This window comes from Scardinius erythrophthalmus (assembly GCF_964197995.2).
Source record: "Scardinius erythrophthalmus genome assembly, chromosome: 12".
In the NCBI taxonomy this organism is placed as follows: domain Eukaryota; kingdom Metazoa; phylum Chordata; class Actinopteri; order Cypriniformes; family Leuciscidae; genus Scardinius; species Scardinius erythrophthalmus.
This window is the reverse complement of record NC_138232.1, coordinates 33,750,421-33,768,426: the sequence shown is the minus strand read 5'-3', so window position 1 is coordinate 33,768,426 and position 18,006 is coordinate 33,750,421. Positions and strand designations below refer to the sequence as shown.

General features: G+C 38.9%; 2 protein-coding genes across 2 annotated transcripts in view; one reads left to right on the top strand and one right to left on the bottom strand.

Annotated features, from left to right (window-relative positions):
* Positions 1 to 5,618, top strand: part of asic4b (acid-sensing (proton-gated) ion channel family member 4b) — a 46,330-nt gene extending 40,712 nt beyond the window's left edge. Inside the window, exons 5-10 of the mRNA XM_081381019.1 lie at positions 639 to 692; positions 2,230 to 2,383; positions 2,905 to 2,996; positions 3,781 to 3,860; positions 3,970 to 4,149; positions 4,235 to 5,618. Coding sequence (XP_081237145.1) covers positions 639 to 692; positions 2,230 to 2,383; positions 2,905 to 2,996; positions 3,781 to 3,860; positions 3,970 to 4,149; positions 4,235 to 4,336 — 662 coding nt within the window. The 3' untranslated portion in view covers positions 4,337 to 5,618. The remainder of the gene's footprint in view (positions 1 to 638; positions 693 to 2,229; positions 2,384 to 2,904; positions 2,997 to 3,780; positions 3,861 to 3,969; positions 4,150 to 4,234) is intronic.
* Positions 5,619 to 7,785: 2,167 nt separating this feature from the next.
* chpfb (chondroitin polymerizing factor b) lies at positions 7,786 to 17,915 on the bottom strand (the record flags this gene model as incomplete). Its single annotated transcript, XM_081380216.1, has 4 exons — positions 17,537 to 17,915; positions 15,315 to 15,882; positions 11,478 to 11,660; positions 7,786 to 9,048 (listed from the first exon to the last, which is right to left on the bottom strand). Exons 1-4 carry the CDS (start codon positions 17,836 to 17,838, stop codon positions 7,786 to 7,788), a joined length of 2,316 nt encoding a protein of 771 aa, XP_081236342.1. The 5' UTR covers positions 17,839 to 17,915.
* Positions 17,916 to 18,006: the final 91 nt, after the last annotated feature.

The window sequence follows — 18,006 nt, the reverse complement described above, 5'->3', positions numbered from 1 at the left end:
CATACAGTCTATGGCTATAACGCTATAACCACCACTTCCGCATTTGACCATGTGATATTCCGGTGTGGTGGAATATCACATGGTCCACACCGGAAAAAAAGGATAATGCGGACATTGTGTCACTGAGAGGCGACATTTCTTTTCCGGGACGGACAGTTATTTAAAATCGGAATTTCTCTGAAATAAAAAATCTTTGGAGACTTTTGAGATATTGTAAGTACACAACTGGAGGAAATATATCACACTGTGCAAGTTATTTTCGGAAATTTTATTACAAAATTGTTACATATTGGAGCTTTAAGCTTCTCGTGAACCGATCATCTCTTCCTTCTAGTTAATTTATAGCATCAAACATGAATGAACATCAGAAAGAATGTTGTTTAAGACGTCAGTATATTCCGTTTTTCAAGTTCAAATCTTCCAAAGTTAATCTAGTAACTCTCCTGACTGATTTGTCGGACAAAAATGGTGGATGGCGGATTATGATCATAGACAGTAAAAGATTATGATTGGTCAGGTGATTGGTCAGCTCATAAAAAGTCGCAGTTACTGTTTGAATTTTTTTTTATTCCTTGGTGGAAAAAAGCTTTCATACTGTAGTTGGTTAAATTTTTCACACATCAAATATCTCTCTTCAGGTGATGCTGTTATCTGCACACCGAGTAAATTCAAGTGTGTTGACAAGGCGTTAGGTAAGGTCATCCCAGACACATACAAATACTGATGCTGTTTGATCAACTCAATTAATATGCTTTCTTTTTTATTCCCTCATTTCCTAAGTTTTTTCCCTCATGTTCCTACAAACCTGTATCATTTTCTTTCGTTTGCAGAAGATATTTTGAAGAACTGTTTTTTCCAAACTATGAAAGTTGTTGAGGTCCAAAACGACACTGGACCCCATTGACTTTCATTGTATGGACAAAAAAAAAAAAGATAATAAGACAGAGACATTTTTTCAATATGTCTTATGCATTACAGGCTTGAAGCGACATGGGACTGAGTGCTTAATGAATGCATTTACATGCACTTTTTTTCACCGATTATGCTAAATAAACCGACAAGGCCGATAAAGAAAAGTGGTTTACATGACCACAATTAAGGTCGAACCCATCTTAAGAATAAACTGATCGACACAACTAGATTTTTGCCCATTACCCCGATTTCACCTGGCATGAAACACCCTAACTTGCATTCTTTGAACTTGATGAAGTGTGCATGTGTATCAGGAAAGCATCCTTACTGCAGATTTAAGGGCATGCAACCAGAGCGTGGAAGAGCAAATATATCATTTACTCCGACTCTTTCTTGACCAAGAAATTATAAAAATGTGATCTCACCTCCAAAGGAGAAGTGGTATAGTCATAGAAACTGAAATTATGAGGGAGAATATGAGTCTGTACAATTTCGGAATACTATGGGTTTTTAATGTTTTACTTTGCATCACAACTCGCAGTGGAATTGTAACGATCACCAGTGAGAGTGCCCAGGATAACCATCAGAGGGCACTCCAACCCAGACAATCACCACACATCCACAAACTACATTTCCCATAATCCTTTGCCCAGACTAATCAGCCATGTTCACATTCACCTGTATGTCATTATCTCGTTTAGCTCACTCCATATAAACCTGGTTTTCACATTTATTCCCTGCAAAGTCTTATTTAGTGTCTCTGCAATTCCGAGCTTTCTCGCTGTTCTTAGTTTTTGATCTTTGCCTGTTTCTTGGGTTCCCCTTTTTCCCCTGCCTTACTTTGTGTTTATGACCTATTGCCTGTTATCTGGATTACGTTTTTGGATTACCCTCTCAAAATAAACACTGATTCTCAATCAGTGTGTCTCGGAGCAGATCGTGACAGGAATACACAGATGCTTACGTTTTGATGTCGCCACCGGGAAATAACCTGATTTATTTATTTATTTTTAACTCTTGTAAATGCAGTTGTCTTGTGTTGCTGGGTCATTGGTCTGCATGTAAACTGTTTTTTTTTTCTTCAATAAACTGCTCATTGGTGTGCATGTAATCATGCTCAATGACAAGTTCTAAACAGTGATCATTGACAACTCTAATGATTTCACTTAATTGAGGATTTAAAAACACCCTAATGCATTTAAAACTATTGAACGACACAGAGAGCTCGATTATTGATGATGACTACTGCACCATTCATTACAGTGGCCCACTTGTCCGCACCAAGTATTCATCAATATTTCCTGTACACTTCTCCAGCTTTACTCCAGAAGAGCACGGGTGACTCATGTTCCTGTGAGACACCCTGTAATTTGACTCGGTATGGAAAAGAGCTCTCTATGGTTAAAATCCCCAGCAGGGGCTCTGCTCGCTACCTTTCTCGCAAATACCGGAAATCAGAGGAATACATTAGGTAAGTCCAATGCATTAATGTCCACACACACACAATCTTATTCTGCTGCTGAACATATTTCAACATTGTAGTTTAAACCCTCAGACAGACCAAAGAGGAAACATACCCAGCATTTTTTGCATAGAAAACCAAATATGCTTCTGCAAGGATACCTGCTCAGCATTTTTGAAAAATGTATTTATTTGCAAAACATGCTTCTTCCACAAATGATATCAGCCTTTTCTAATAACTATAGCAGGATTTCTATTGTCCAAACTTCAGGCTTGTTTCTCTGTTATATAATGGGATGAAAAATTTAATTGTGGTCCTCCATTCACTGGCTTAATAATAGAAAAAACTATTTAATAGACTGCTGTAAAATGACATTCTGTGGTTTCCACTAATTATTATTTTTTTTAACCATTTTTGTGGCTAATCCTTTTCTTTCCATAATACAAATCATAATGGGCTAGTTTCCATTCTGTTTCCCTGCAGGGAATTAAACATTTTTATTCAACTTTTTTTTTTTTATTATTGTGCAGAGACAACTTTCTCATCTTGGATATTTTCTTTGAGGCCCTTAACTATGAGACAATAGAACAGAAGAAAGCATACGACATTGCTGGTCTGTTAGGTATGTTTGCAATCCCCACACACTACAACAATTTGTAGTATAACTATTATGATCATAATAGTCTGGCTTTTCAAAAAGTGTGTTACTTTTTTTCTCAGTCGCTTTGGTTCATTTCTCAGATCACAACTGAAATTCTCAAAACTATCATTTTCCATTGCATCCAATGACCTTCGATGACTACATCTTTCAAATTGCATGAATTATATTTTTCTCTTAGATTCCACAACCAAAATGTACCTACATGCCAATTTGTATGTTGACATACTTTCAAAACTGTTAAGCTTAATTTCAAAATCTATACAAATCTGATTAAGACGATATCTACAGTAATACCGTATTGAAATATATTCCTAATCTAAAAAATATTAAATAAATCAAAACAATTATCAATTTCATTACCATCTATACAAAAGGAGACAACTAAGGTATAATTGTCTTCTGCAATGTAAACATTGACCATGTAAACTGCAATGAATTTTTGTCATTCTGGTTTTGTACAGTTTATTTGGTCATTGTTTTATGAGTGAGAAACTGCATTTGTTGGGTGATTACCTCTGCTTGTGTTATAGAAGCGTGACTTGAGACATGATTGAAGTGTTTCGGTATTTTTAGTGCATTTTGGATGCAAAATTGACTATTGTGCCAAGTTGAAAATTGGTAAGGAGAACAGTATTAAGAGTTTTGAAAATGTGACCTAAGTATTGAGAAATGGGTCCTAGCGGAAAACAAAACAAAACAATTCAATCTCTAATTTCTGTCATTGCTGTTTGGTTTTCATTTCCAGGAGACATTGGTGGACAAATGGGGCTCTTCATTGGAGCCAGTATTCTTACTATCCTGGAAATACTTGACTATATCTACGAGGTATGTATCTTCACTTCATTGTGAGAGGATAGGACAGTCCCCTGACATTGACATAAACACACAAACCTCTCTTGTCCTTTCAGTCTGCTTTTAATCTTTATCTCTATAGGTGGCCAAACACAAAATCAAGCAACTCCTGAAACCAAAGAAGAGTCAGAAACAACAGAACCAACAGAACTTAATTCAAGAGCAGATCCAGAGAACAAAGAACCTGCGAGAACAGAACCTGCAAGCTCAGCTGGCTGCTGGAACTATAGCTACAGTCAGATTTGAAGAAGTCAAAGTCAAGGTGAGTCAGAGAGATTTTTGAAATGGCTTCTGAACTTTGCACCTAATATCTGAAGATCTGCATCATGCGATATGTTTGTCAACAGGCAGCAAATGACGTGGCTCAACCGCACAGTGCACATCCAACTTCAATGTTACCAAATCATCACAACGCACAACCGGTCGTACAGCAGGACTTTGCTTTTTAAGGGACGCCTCTTCTTCTCTCTATTTATTTTTTCATATCACTGAACTTAAAATTGGGATCCTGAATGGACCCTGCACTGAATTATACATTTGGGTTTTTTTTTTTTTTTTTTTTTTTTTTACTTATAAAAGCTACAGCCAAAGCCTAACCCTGGACCTCATCATGTGAAATCGGCTCAAACCAGTCACACCGCTCACACTCTTTCAAGGCAATATCAGATGAAGAAACCACATGTGCTTTTGTTGATTTGTGTGTTTTTTTCCCCCTTTTGGATGGACCTATCATGGGCCTAAAAGAAACATTGTGAAAATATCACATTCACACATAAATATCCTATTTGACTGGACAAACAGGAACTTGCTGAAAGTCATAAGGGAAACAGAGAGTTAAAGCAAACATGCACCTTTTGCTAAGTGCAGAAAAAGATTTCTGCGTGGTTCTTCTTGCGGTAATGTACAGTGCTTGTGCCATTTCACCTTTTCACGTTTCTTAATAACATAATGAGACTTCTCAGTAGGAGAAAAACTAAAATATACCACTCATTTTTCTGTGAGTAGGTGTTATGCTCTTTTTCAGTCTTATGTAACTTTTCCACTGTGCTAGGTTTGAAACATGGAAAACACCACTAGAACACACTGTTTGTTGAGATCATCTCTAGTAAAATAAGTAAATACATACATACATAACTGTAAACACTATTAAATAATATCCTTTGTATGAAAATAGGTGATAGAGTTTTTATTTTGGATTCAAATACAAGCACATTCAAATACAATATACACATTTAAAATTGTAGTAACATTTAGCTGAATATCCATCATTTCCATCCGGTCTAAAAAGGTGTGGAAAGGACTAAAACACAATAATACTCACTGCAGCTAAAACAGAAATGTCAGAGTATAACCTTAAAACCACCATAAGCTCTTCTTTATTTTATTTCTTATATTTTTATGTCTTGAATAATGTATTGGAGACTGGTCACAAGCCAGAGCCTTCTGATTAAATATGCGTAATTCTGCATTTCCACAGATTAACCTTGTACATGAGGACAGCATTTCAAGGAGAGAGAAAAAACTGCTTTTACTGCCACCTAGTGGGCTTAATACTAAAACACCAACACCTATCATGTTTCATCAACACCACTTTGTATGAACTTAGTAACACCCGCTCAAGTCTGGTGGCTCCATAATGGCGGACATTCAAGGGTAGAGATATAATATGGAATAATGTAATTCTGCAATTTACTGTGGAAATATTTGGTGAATAAAAGTTGTTTTTAACTGAATTTCACATGGATATGATGATTTGTTGTGAGCAAATGGGTTGTGATTACACAATAATAATAATAATAATAATGACAATTTACCCTTATTTATATTGACACACTTTCTACAAATAGAATTAGAGCCTCTTAGGCTCTTCATCTGAAACCATTTCTGTTAGCAGCAGCACGACACACACAGTAAATAAATATCTACAGTTTGATGCATTAACTCTATAATCTCATTATAACATGTCAGTTCCACAGAGCCCAACGACTGGTACTCTGCTCACAAACATCTTTTTGATAGAGGAAATATGGAAAGGAAGACAAACAAACAAAGCACTAAAACATAATTCTGACATTATAAATATACTTAAATATTAGGTTCATGTGCAAAACAAAACAAAAAAAGTGTTTTTGTGTTCATTTGTTGGTTGGTTGCATAGTTGAGAAGCATTCCACTGTGAAGGAACAGATTTAAAGGCACAGATTTTTACATGGACAATATAGTTAGGTTGCCCCAGACAGCCAAAGCTAACGGGAAAAGGAAGTGTGGGTGGAATACTGGAATGCATTGCTTGCATGGGCGGATTCAAAAGTCTGGAATAATACAAAATACATTGTTATAAATTCGCCCTTTCAGAACTGTCCATTTTTGTTGTGAACATTCTTCATCCTCTCTTCCCTCAGCTGCAGTCACAATAAAAAAATACACTATAATCACTGAAAAAATTCTATTCACATTCTCTTTCCCAGCTCCGTCACTAGCCCAAAGTATACTTTGTTTTTTACATGTATGCTAGTTTATGCTATGCATGATTCCCCCCCCCCCCCCAAACCAGTTAAGCTGATTTCATTGGTCAACTCAGTCACATGGTCAATTGTAAAGAAAAATTCAAACTTCATGGATTATGTCGAGAGGTCAGAATATCATCCAATCCTATCACAGCAAACAGTCATTTAAAAAAAAAAAGCTATTTATCTGGATGTGCTACGAACGCTATACTGAGGTTATGTTTAGGGGTTAGTATTTGTTTCAGCGTTAAGGGGCGGTCACACTACACTTTTAGTTCCATAGACTTCCATATGTACATGCGAATTATATTAAAACTACTACAGTGTCCAAACAAAAATGCAATGCACAGGTCTAGTGACTGCGGCTTTATGTAGGCAATCAGCACTGTGATTGACATGACCAATGAAAACTTCAGAATCTGCTGTGGGACAAAAATCACAATGCATGTGAAAAATTTCATCATTAGAATAGCATGCATACACTGTGCGTACAGTGCACAGCCATATTTTTTAACTGTGCATACTCTGCATGCTTGTGCCTTGAATTTTGTTGCAGTAATTAGTTTGTCCACAAGGTGAACAAGGAAACAAGTGAAGTGTACTTTGAAAGGCTATAACTGCATCCGAAATCTCATGCTTCCCTACTATATAGTAGACAAAAAACAGTACGTGACAAGAGTAGTATGTTCGAATTCACAGTACTGCAAAAAGTGCACAGATGACCCAGATGATACAATAAATGCTTTACTATCCCATGAGGCCATGGGAGAGGATTTGTGAATGGCAATGAAGTGACGCAATTGATGCTGGTAGGTCACATGACAGTAGCAACTTGGCAAATGTACTACCTCCGGATTACAATCATACTACACACATACTATACAGAACATACTTTTTTTTAGCGGTCGCAAAGTAACTACTCAAAATAAGTACCTACTCAGAGAGTATGCGATTTCGGACGCAGCTTATGAGTTTGGCGGTACGCATATGCTAGCATTTGTGTCAAAACTAAAGTATACATTGGGTTAAACTACACCAGTCTGTAAGGTAAATAACATTTACAAATGAGGAATACAACATTAAAAACAATCCATCCTAACCAGGCAGCAACATGTGACGTGCTGCAATACAAAATTGTTCAGAAAAGCACAGTGAAAGAACAGTATAATTTTTTTGTAGTGCATTAACAGTTGCGAGTCAAGAACTCACAGAAAGATGTCTCTAAATATTTCTTGTTAAATGTCTTAAAATATTCCTTTCAGAACACTTCTCTTTGAATTCAGTAAGATAATCAAACAGCTTTTACTAGAGACAGATGTTAGGAGAAGGAGGAGTGTTGCTAGCGGTTAGCCAGTCTACAGTTACCCCACTGTTGCTTCTTTGGAAGCTCCTCAGGTGCTGTTTCCCTGCTCTTGTTCAAATATTAGCATGGCGAGCTGGGAACGTGACCCCTGGCCCTCGAGAGAGCTCTGGAGACAGCGGTGGAACACGTCCTCACTTAGCCGAGGATCGCAGGTTTGGTTGCGGAAAGCCTGGCGCAAAGCAGGCTCGACGGCGCGGAACACGTGCAGTCCCGAGTACTGCACAAACATGTCATAAAGATCCAGGCTCTCCAGCAGATCTTCACTCTCCTGCAAATCTCTGGACATCTGTGTGCGCGAGGACATGTAGTCAGAGTTGTAGAAACACGCCTCCTCGAAGGTGTTGCGGTCAAAGTGGCCCGCTTCCCGGACCAGGTCGTGTGAGGCAGGGGGAACCTGATCTGGATAAGCCACACTGGGGTCAAAGTCTTGGAAATGGATGGGAAAGAAAGCCTGCCAGCCACTGATGGTGTTCATGCGGCAGCGATTCAAGAACTCGGAGTTGAGTACTGTGTCAGCTGTGACCAGGAGGAAGAGTGTTTCTACCGGGTGCTTCCTAGAAACAATGTCCAGGATCCGGAGGACGCCAGGATTTTCTGTCTTTATGCTGATCCAAGACACCTTGACGCTGGGATATCTGCGCTCAACTGCGGTGATCTTAGCCTTGACCTCTGAAAAGACATCATTTGTACTAACTTTTTGGGCCTCAGCGGGTTCATAAGTGAACAGGAAATTAAGAACTGCATTCTCACCAGTCTCAAACAAATTTAATGAAATGTGATCTAAGAAGTGCAGTGCTACTTGGGACTCGTAACTAGTGAGGGGCAGGAGGACGTGAACTCGTGTGGCCTCGGTGACATAAGGCATGGGGATAATCTCTACCTGGCTGAGGGGTCTCACAAGGTGTACACGGCGTGCGATAGATTTCTGGTGACCAGACTCAGTCGTGGCCTGGACCTGCAGGTCCAAGGTGTACTCCATCCCTCGTGTCTGGTCCAAGCGCCTGTAACCGTTCACCAGCCGTGGAGAGCTCAACTGTACAAAAGGGTTGTATTTTTTATTGAGCTCTTCAACAGCGACCCTGATGACGTCAGTCACGTCTTCGCGATCAGCGCCATTGAGCTGGCATTTAGGGGAACCGTCAACACAGGAGAAAAGGTTATCTTCGGTAAAGTAGTCCCAACGCAGTACCTCAAAGCGGCTTTTGGGTTCAAAGGGAGGTGTGATGCCAATGGGCCATAGAGCACTCTTGTTTCCATCCGCTGCTACTTCACTGACATTCTTAATCTCAGACTGAGGGTGAAAAGTAAGGTGCATGAAAAGTTGAAAAAGCCATTACACATAAAAAAAATACAATCAAAATACAATACACTGTATTGTGTGTCACTTTCATCTTGAAGGGTTTACATTAGCACCTTAAGGGTAGAGGAGACCGGGGACAGTTGCAACAAGTCCTATTCCTCCAATCAGAAACATGCTAGAGTGATGACATACTGCACATGCACAGTTAGACCCTCCCACCACCAAGACGACAGAAGACATATTCAACATCCGCTGCTGCATTCATTGAACAAAACTTGTTTTGGAGGTATGCAAGTAAATTTTTTCATGAGATGCATTTTTGCCATACTGTCCTGACATTCTGTATGAATTAATCAAAACTTACTTAGTTTAAATTATTGTTTTGTTGACTTCTAAGTGACATGGTAAGCATGTGTCAAAGTCAGTAAGTCTAGCAGGCGTATGATGTTCTGTCATGGCTGATAGGGTTGGGGGACGGTTGCAACAAGTTATTGCATGTTTAATTAAAGTTTGTTGCATAGCAAATTGTTCATTTCTTCCTGTCTGACACTGAAATATGGAGAGATTGAATAGCATCTGTAACACCGAATCTACGTAAGCCTATATTCTACACATAAACAAACAAAACTCAATAACTGTTATTTGATAAATATGACTAAATAAATAATAGGCTAATACTATAATATTATAGTAGGCCTAAAACAGTTAATATTTTCAGAATTCTATGCTCATTGAGACAAAAAGCTCAATTTAATTAGTGAAATTTAAGGTATTTCTAACATGTTGCAACCGTCCCTGGTTGTGTTGCAACTGTCCCCTGGGTTGGGGTCAGTTGCAACATCTGGCTTCTTCCATTCAAATAAATACTGTGAACGATATGTCATATGTAATCATCTTTAAATGGTATGGGTAATTAGCAGACAGATGGTCTAGTCCAAATAGTCTCTGAGTAACTGAGAGAAAAGCAAAAAGTGTTGAAACTTTCCCCGGTCTCCCCTACATATTAATATTGTAAGGTATCGTATCCCTGCTGAAAAATACAGCATAAACCAGCATGAATTCCATGTTTATGCTGGTTAGAGCTGGTATAGTGCTGGTCTAGCTGGAGGACCAGCATAATCATGCTGTTCTCAAACAAAATTGACCTGGTGTAGATGGTCTCAGTTGGTGTAGTTGGTGCAGCACTCCAGCTTCCCATTATGGGGATCAGCAAACCAGCGACCAGCAAACCAGCAACCAGCATCCCATCCCAGCGTGCAAAACATACCTTATGCTGGTGACCAGCAATTCTGGATTTTTCAGCAGGGATAGTACCTTATGCTGCGTTCAGACTGCACAATATTTTTGACTAGATGTTACATGATGTCATGGAGAAGGTGGAACTAGCGACTGACTTCCGGAAACAAGAGCGTAAACAAATAATGGCTACCGAAGCGGCATGTTAGCTTAATGCTAATTCCAGTACTCACCACTATAGTTCACCAGCATTTATCTTTTTACACTCTGTTGTGGTAGTCCTTTGAGGAAACATCATAAAGGTAGGAGTATAGTTTCCATAGCTCCACAAACCTTCCTCCATTGCATAATTTTACCTAGCAGCACCAATACCATTGTCTCTCTTTCGTTTCGCCATGTTTGAAAGCTGTGCACGGAAGAGCTTCTGTGCTCCTATTGGTCAACATCACAGATGTGACAGAACCCATTGTAGAGGACAGAAAAAAATTAAACATGCTAGTCTTTCTGTCGTGACATGAAGTGTCACAGACGCGACATCGGTTATCGTCTACTATGATTCACTTTAAGAGATAAAACGGTCGATTCTTGTGTCCCGATGCCATTGTCGTTTATGAATCACCATGACACCCTACTACGTCAAAACAAAATCGAGCTGATATCATGTAGTCTGAACTCAGCATTAGGGTACCTATATGCACCTTTTACAGCAGTGTTTATCAACTCCACTCCTGGCAAACCCCCATAACAGAATGTTTTGATGCTTCACTAATTAATACCTGATTAAACTTATTACCTTTTTAGTTTGTTGAATAGGGAGACATCTAAAACATTCTGGTAGGTGGGTCCTGAGGACTGGAGTTGAGAAACCTTGCTTTAGGGCAAAAAAGATGAGAACCACTTATTTAGGGGTAGATTCATTAGAAAGGGGTAGATTCATTAGAAAGGTGTACCTTTGAGGGTACTGCCCCATGCAGTGACAAGGTAAAGGTATAATGTAGCATACATGCTTTCAAAACAATTATGAATTAAAAAAAAAAAGTACTGATGCTGGATTTGATTGCCTTTTGTAAGCAATATTAAAGCAATGTCAAGCATGAATAAAGTATACAAAATAAAGAGCTAAATAAAACACACACATATATGCATGCATTTGTTAAGTTGTAAAGAATTCAGCACAATCTAACCTGCAGTTTTTCAATCTCCTCATAGGTCCTCTGCAGTTCTATTTCTGTGAAATGTTTGTGCAGACGATACATAAGCTCTGAACTGGTCACTGGATGAACAGTGAGAGCATTCTGGAATCCATCATTCCCCACTCTGGGAAGGTCCATATGGTTTTCCATAGTAAAATAATTATAATTCAGCCCCTAAGGTAAAGCAAGATTGAAATTAGATCAGAATAATATATTGTATATACAATATAAATGACATGTATTGTGGGTTTTTTAAGGCTTCAACACTTGGCACAATAACAAGAATGTGGTCATAGTTGCATAGACGGCACCTCTAGGTTAATTCTGGTCAGCTCTAGTCAGCAGACCCTTGCAATTTGCAGTAAAGCCGTCTAATGTCTTGTTGTAACCATGCTAATTAACTGCACAAATCTCAGCAGGTCTGCAGCTGGCCTGCCGAGAACAGGAAGAAGTACATCATTCCATTCAAGTAATCCTGGTGTCTGGACACTCACTTATTTTATGCTGGATCCAAACAGCATGTTCAGGTCTGTGTGAATTACTGATGCTTTATGGTCAGGTCACTGCTTTTATGTCATTGTTCAAAAGGTCCAAACTTAACTAGACTGTCCTAAACCTAGTTTAATGATATGTTGCCCCTGCATGAGACTGATAGCTCACCTAATGAAAGCCAGTGAGTTTGTTTCTCTGTGGATCACAGGAGAAATCATTATTTCTGCTATTTCCAGCAACAGAAATTATTATTCGTTTCTTTGATTTTAATGTTCATACAGTTTTACAGTGATCATAATTTAGCTTTATCTGCTTACAGCATCTATTTTTTACCCTAAACCAGTTAAGTTTAAACCGTTCTGATTGCCTGCTGAAACAAATGCTAACCCCTAACCTTGGTAGCACATCCTGATAGATACCCTTACTGCTTGTCAATGAAACAAACCTCATTTAATAATTTATGACTGCTTTTGCAGTAGAATTAAAGCATGGTCATATTTTTGTGTCCCTGTAACATACACCCTGACTTGGTTATATATTTATTTTGCAAGAGACATTGGGCTACTCTGACCAAAGCTGCAAAATGCAGTAAAAACAGAAAATATCATTAAATATTATTACAATTTAAAGTAGCTGTTTTCTACAGCTCAATTTTTTCCTGAGATTGCAAAGCTGATTTTTACTCCAGTCTTGCTGTCACACAATCCTTCAGGATTCATCTTAATATGATAACTTTGGTGCTCAAGAATTTTTTTTTACTATCAATGTTGAAAACAGTAGTATTGCAACTGTGATGCAGTTTTTTTCTTCAGGATTTTTGTTATAAATCAAAACAGCATTTATTTAAAATATAAGTGCATTTGATTTATAAAAATAATACTTTTTAACATATATTTACTTTCACTTTTGATTTAATTTAATGCATCTTTGCTAAATAAAAGCATTAATTTTTTTATTTTTTTTTAAGTACAGACAGCAAACTTTTGACCGTTAGTTTAAGTCATGCAGAAACCTGAATCTAATCAGATCAGGCTATTAAGAGTGTGAAGGTCTTCCTTCAACTCTATGCCAAATCATTGAAATGGGCATAATCCACTAAGGAGCCAGCAGCCAGCACCCATGTCCAATCCCATTTAACACACCAACTCACAAACCATTGCTTATCACACTTATGGGGTTCTATCATACACCCGATGCAATTTTTTTTTTTGCTAGTTTCAGCCCGACGCAGTTATCATTTCACGTCCTGCAAAATAGCAAATGCATTTGCGCCCATTTGTGCGCCCATGCTGGTCTGAAAACGAGGTGTGTTAAGGCGCATTGTGGAACGTTGCTATTTGGAGGCAACTGAAATAGACTGCACCATTGACCAACTGAAATCTGGTCTAAAGTCAATGGCACAATATTTTTTTTTTTGCTATTTAAAGGGCGTGTTAGTAATATGCGCCTATAGGCGGGTCACAACGCGCGTACACTCTGCTTATTACACACACAGGGACGCGCAGGAGCACACAAATATGCCAAATATTAAAAATAAAAGGATTAATTTACAATGTAAAAGATTAATATTGTGTACATAAAGATATGGTGGAATCCGGCTTGTCCCATAGATGGTCTGCTCGCGCGCTTTAACCTCGCGCACTAGCAGATCCGTTTGCGCTCTGGAGACGCGTTCAGTCTTTCTGCTTACAAATTTCCGTCATGTAAATAGCGAATCCGCCATGATGTGAGCGCAACTGGATTTTAAAGGGAATGGGAGATGACACTGGTTTATTGCACGTTACACCCAAAACACACCCATTACTCATTAAGAGAATAGAGACAACCCTTTTAGACCGTGCGCCAGGCACACCGACCATTTTTCCCACCATTAAACTAGCAAAAGTGGATTCGGACACACCCTAAGTGAACCTGCGCCGTGCGCTTTAGACCATGTACATAGATCATTAAAATAGGGCCCATGACGTTTTACCAAATATATATATATATATATATATATATACTGTTCTATACTGCCTTCGCTGCTGATTACGTGAAATAAATATTTTGAACATATGCCGAGCATTTTCACATGACTGTGAGCTTGTTTGAGTATATCAATGTACCTGCCTCAGAATTTGAAAAATACTGTGAACTATTGAATATTTGGCCTCCCTGGTGCATTGAGCCTCTCAATATATAACAGCGCACCCTCTCAATAAAGCATGGGCCCTTGGGTAATGTGGTTTCCTGTCGAAACTAGAGACCCTAGGTGGAAAATGTAGTCATTTGTGACCAGCATAAACATTGCCAACTAAGGAAAACCAGCTACATGAAAAGTCTACTTTATCAACACAGGCCTGTTTTTAGAGTTTGCCAGGATGATCTGTACATAGTTCAGGCTCTGATCCCCCCAATCCCCCCGCCTCTTCCCTTCCTTCAGCTCATTTCGGCTCTCTCAGCCACATTTGCCCTGGGATAGATACTATTTTAGCTTGTGATTAATTGGAATCTCATGATGTGAGAAAAGTAACTGCCTTTGTGATTACAGGGGAAAAGCAGATGCTGTCATGAGATTGCATTGCAACAAAATAGAAACAAAGCTAATGAAATGGAAAGTTACTGGAATATAAATGAAAAGAGAATGCAATTTTGATTGTTTTGCTCTGGATACCATTTTTGTATCCAGAGCAAGTCACACTAGATTTAAAGGCATGGTTCATCCAAAAAATAAAATTCTGTCATCATTTACCCACCCTCATGTGGTCACCAGGGTTATTATAGTTAACTTAAACTAAAACCATAAAAAACATTTTGTTACTTGAAATAAAATAAAATAACTGAAATAAAATAAAATACAAAACAACTTTTTTTTAATTTGAGCTAGTTCCCAAGGCAACATTCTACAATTTAATTTAGTTTAACTTGATGTACTGAAATAACTAAAACTTAAATAAAAAATAATAAAAGCTATACATATTTTTTTAACTAAGAAAAATGACAAAAACACAACAAAATTAATAAAATGTAAAGGGAAAATATAAATTAATTCAAAATATGAATTAATTTATATTTAATAAGTATCTTAATCTGATACAAAAATAACACTGATTGTTACAACCTTGTTGGCTTTCTTTCTTCTGCGGAATGAAACTTCAACCTGGTCTTTCACAAAATGGATAAAAATAACGGAAATATTCTTTAAAAATCTGTCTTTGTGTTCCGCAGAAGAAAGCAAGCCAATTCGAGCTTGGAAAGACATGAGGGTGAGTAAACAATGACAGACTTTCATTTCAATGCATATATCAGTCTTGCATAGAAGTCATAAAGCATATTTGAGTCCCAGTTAACTCTTACCTCATATTCATCCACACAGTTCATGCCTACATAATCAATGATACAGCGACCGAGCCACTCATCAGGTCTGACGCTTATGATGTCAGTCCTGCATTGCTCCAAGAAAGGCTGGAGCTTAAGAAGTAGTGCACGGGATAGTAGAAATCCTGGTCCACTGTGACAGTACCTTCCCTGGGTTTCACCTCCAATGAACTCTCCTGGGTGGCCCATGTAAAGCTGAAGGTCAATGCTGAGGTGGCTTACTAAAGTCTTCAGCCTTTCGGGCTGGGTATAGGTATCATCCTGGACAAGGTAGAACCAATCATACTCAGCAATGCGATGTTGTAGAAGATATCGGACAGACTGGTACATGTTTGGGACTGGACGCTCGTCACCGTGGACGACCACAAACATTCCATTAGGGAGTTTACGACTGCGAGTGCCTGTAAAGAAGATGAGCCGGCCATCCAGGTGGTGGTTGAGGGTCCGGTTGATGGCCACGGCTAACGTGTTTATGGTGTTTTTGGAGGTAAATACTGAAACAAAGAGACGTTCACGAATTCCAAGCTCTGTGCTGGCATACTTGGATCTAAAAAGAAAGGATGAAGGATGAATTACTAACATGAAGAGTTAAGAAATTTGAATCACAGCACAGTTACATTAGGAACTCACAAGCACAGCTGGGTTGGTCAAATAAACCAACCCAACCATTTATAACATACCACACACAGAAGTCCAAAATAGGCAGCAGTTGGGTCATTATTGACTCACCCCGGTGACAATCTAAACTTGTCTGCTGTCATTTTTTCCCATGAAACACAAAATAATTTTGTGAATGATATTCATGCAACTCTTTGCATATATAAGGACAGTTAAAAGCAAAAAAAAAAAAAAAAAAGACAATCCAAAATCTGAAACCATATGATGCATAGCTTTGTGTGAGGAAAATTTAGGTCAAAGTTATTAAAAGAAAATTCTCTATGGTCTCAAACCTCCTTCTTTCCACACATTTGAACAAGCACGTCATGTTCAGTTACGAGGCATATGAGAAATAAAGATGTATTTTCTTCTCAAACAGCAGATACCATGTCCCTGTGATGGACAGGCCATCCATCCAGGGTGTTTCCTTGCCTATGGTCCGAGATGCTGGGAAAGACTCCAGCATTTCCACGATCCTACATAGGACAAGCAGTTTGGAAAAAGGATGGATGGATGCAGATGCCATCCTATCTGATATATTCATGCTCAAACACTTTATACTGTGTATAATACTAAATATTACCTGGAAAAGGGGGGAAGTTGTGGCCTAATGGTTAGAGTCAGACTGGTAACCCGAAGGTTGCGGGTTCGATGGCATGAAATGACTAATGTGCCATTCAGCAAAGGCATCTTAACCCCCAATCGCTCCCTGGGTGCCACAGCAAAATAGCTGCCCACTGCTCCGGGTGTGTGTCCTCTGTTTGCAGTGTGTGTGTGTTCACTACTCCTAATGTGTGTGCACAAACTTGGATGGGTTAAATGCAGAGGACAAATTCTGTGTATAGGCTTACCATACTTGGGCTTCACACACCACTTTTGACAATCCCTTAAAATGTTACTCTCGAAGTTACTAAAATAAGACTGTGGTAACTTTATTAGCAACCACTTTAAATACAAAAAGCTTCTTGAAGCTTCTTACACTATTTACTAAAAACTATTTTTAACAGTGGTCAAACAATATTTGTCATTTTAGCACAAACTATAATAAACTTATTTAAAAAAAAAAAAATGTTTTCTACAATGTGTTGACATCATGAATGTTATGTTTATGTGTCTTTAAGAACACTGTTGAGTTGTTGAAGCTAGTTCAGATTACTGAACTGCTGATCCTTGACTGACAGCACACTTTATGTGACCCGATGACATAATTAGGCCGCATCCGCTTCCAGAGGTCAGGGGGCAAGATCAGGAGCCTTTACTCTATAAATAAACAGAGTCCTAGTCCGGCTCCCCATTCACAAATGTGCACAGGCATCTTTAGTTTAGCAGCAAACTTCTTGCAGAAAAGCTCTACAGCTACAAAGAGAAAAAAAAGTGCTCTGGATGCTGTTTTATTTTAATAGTGTTTCTGTCTTAATCATAAGTTCTTGTTTCCTTTTTTAATTTTTTAATTACCACCTTTCATGCATGCATGCTCTAAATAGACCGAACAGGCTCCATTCAGGCTGGGCACTGCATAGCATCACTGGTGGAGCTACACCTACCTGAAAACCTTTTTGGGAGGACCTTCCTGAGCAGGCTTGTTATAAGGCACTATTCTGGGCTCAAAATCCTCTTCGACATTTCCGTTGTCATTTGTGCCAGTGGATATCGAACTAGGTTTACGGGCCCCTTTCGAGCTCCCAGGCTGCCCTATGAGCATCTCTTCGGCGGGTCCCATCCAGTCAGAGTCGCAGGACTCATCCACCCAGGTGACGCTCAGAAGGCTCAGAGTGAATCCCAGAGAGATGCCCACAATAATCGGCCCGGTCGGCCTGATGAGAGAAACTAACATTGAAATTCTCATGCTTTCTGTCGTCGGCAGTAAATAGTGGACTGTCCGCTCCTCAGCACAACGAGGAGATGCTTTTAGGAGAACGAGGCTGAGGAACTGCGTCGCTCTCTCTTCACACCTATAAAGAGAGACGTGACTGTTGCCTTCTGACGTGTCATCGCTCCGAACTCCGCCCCTTTA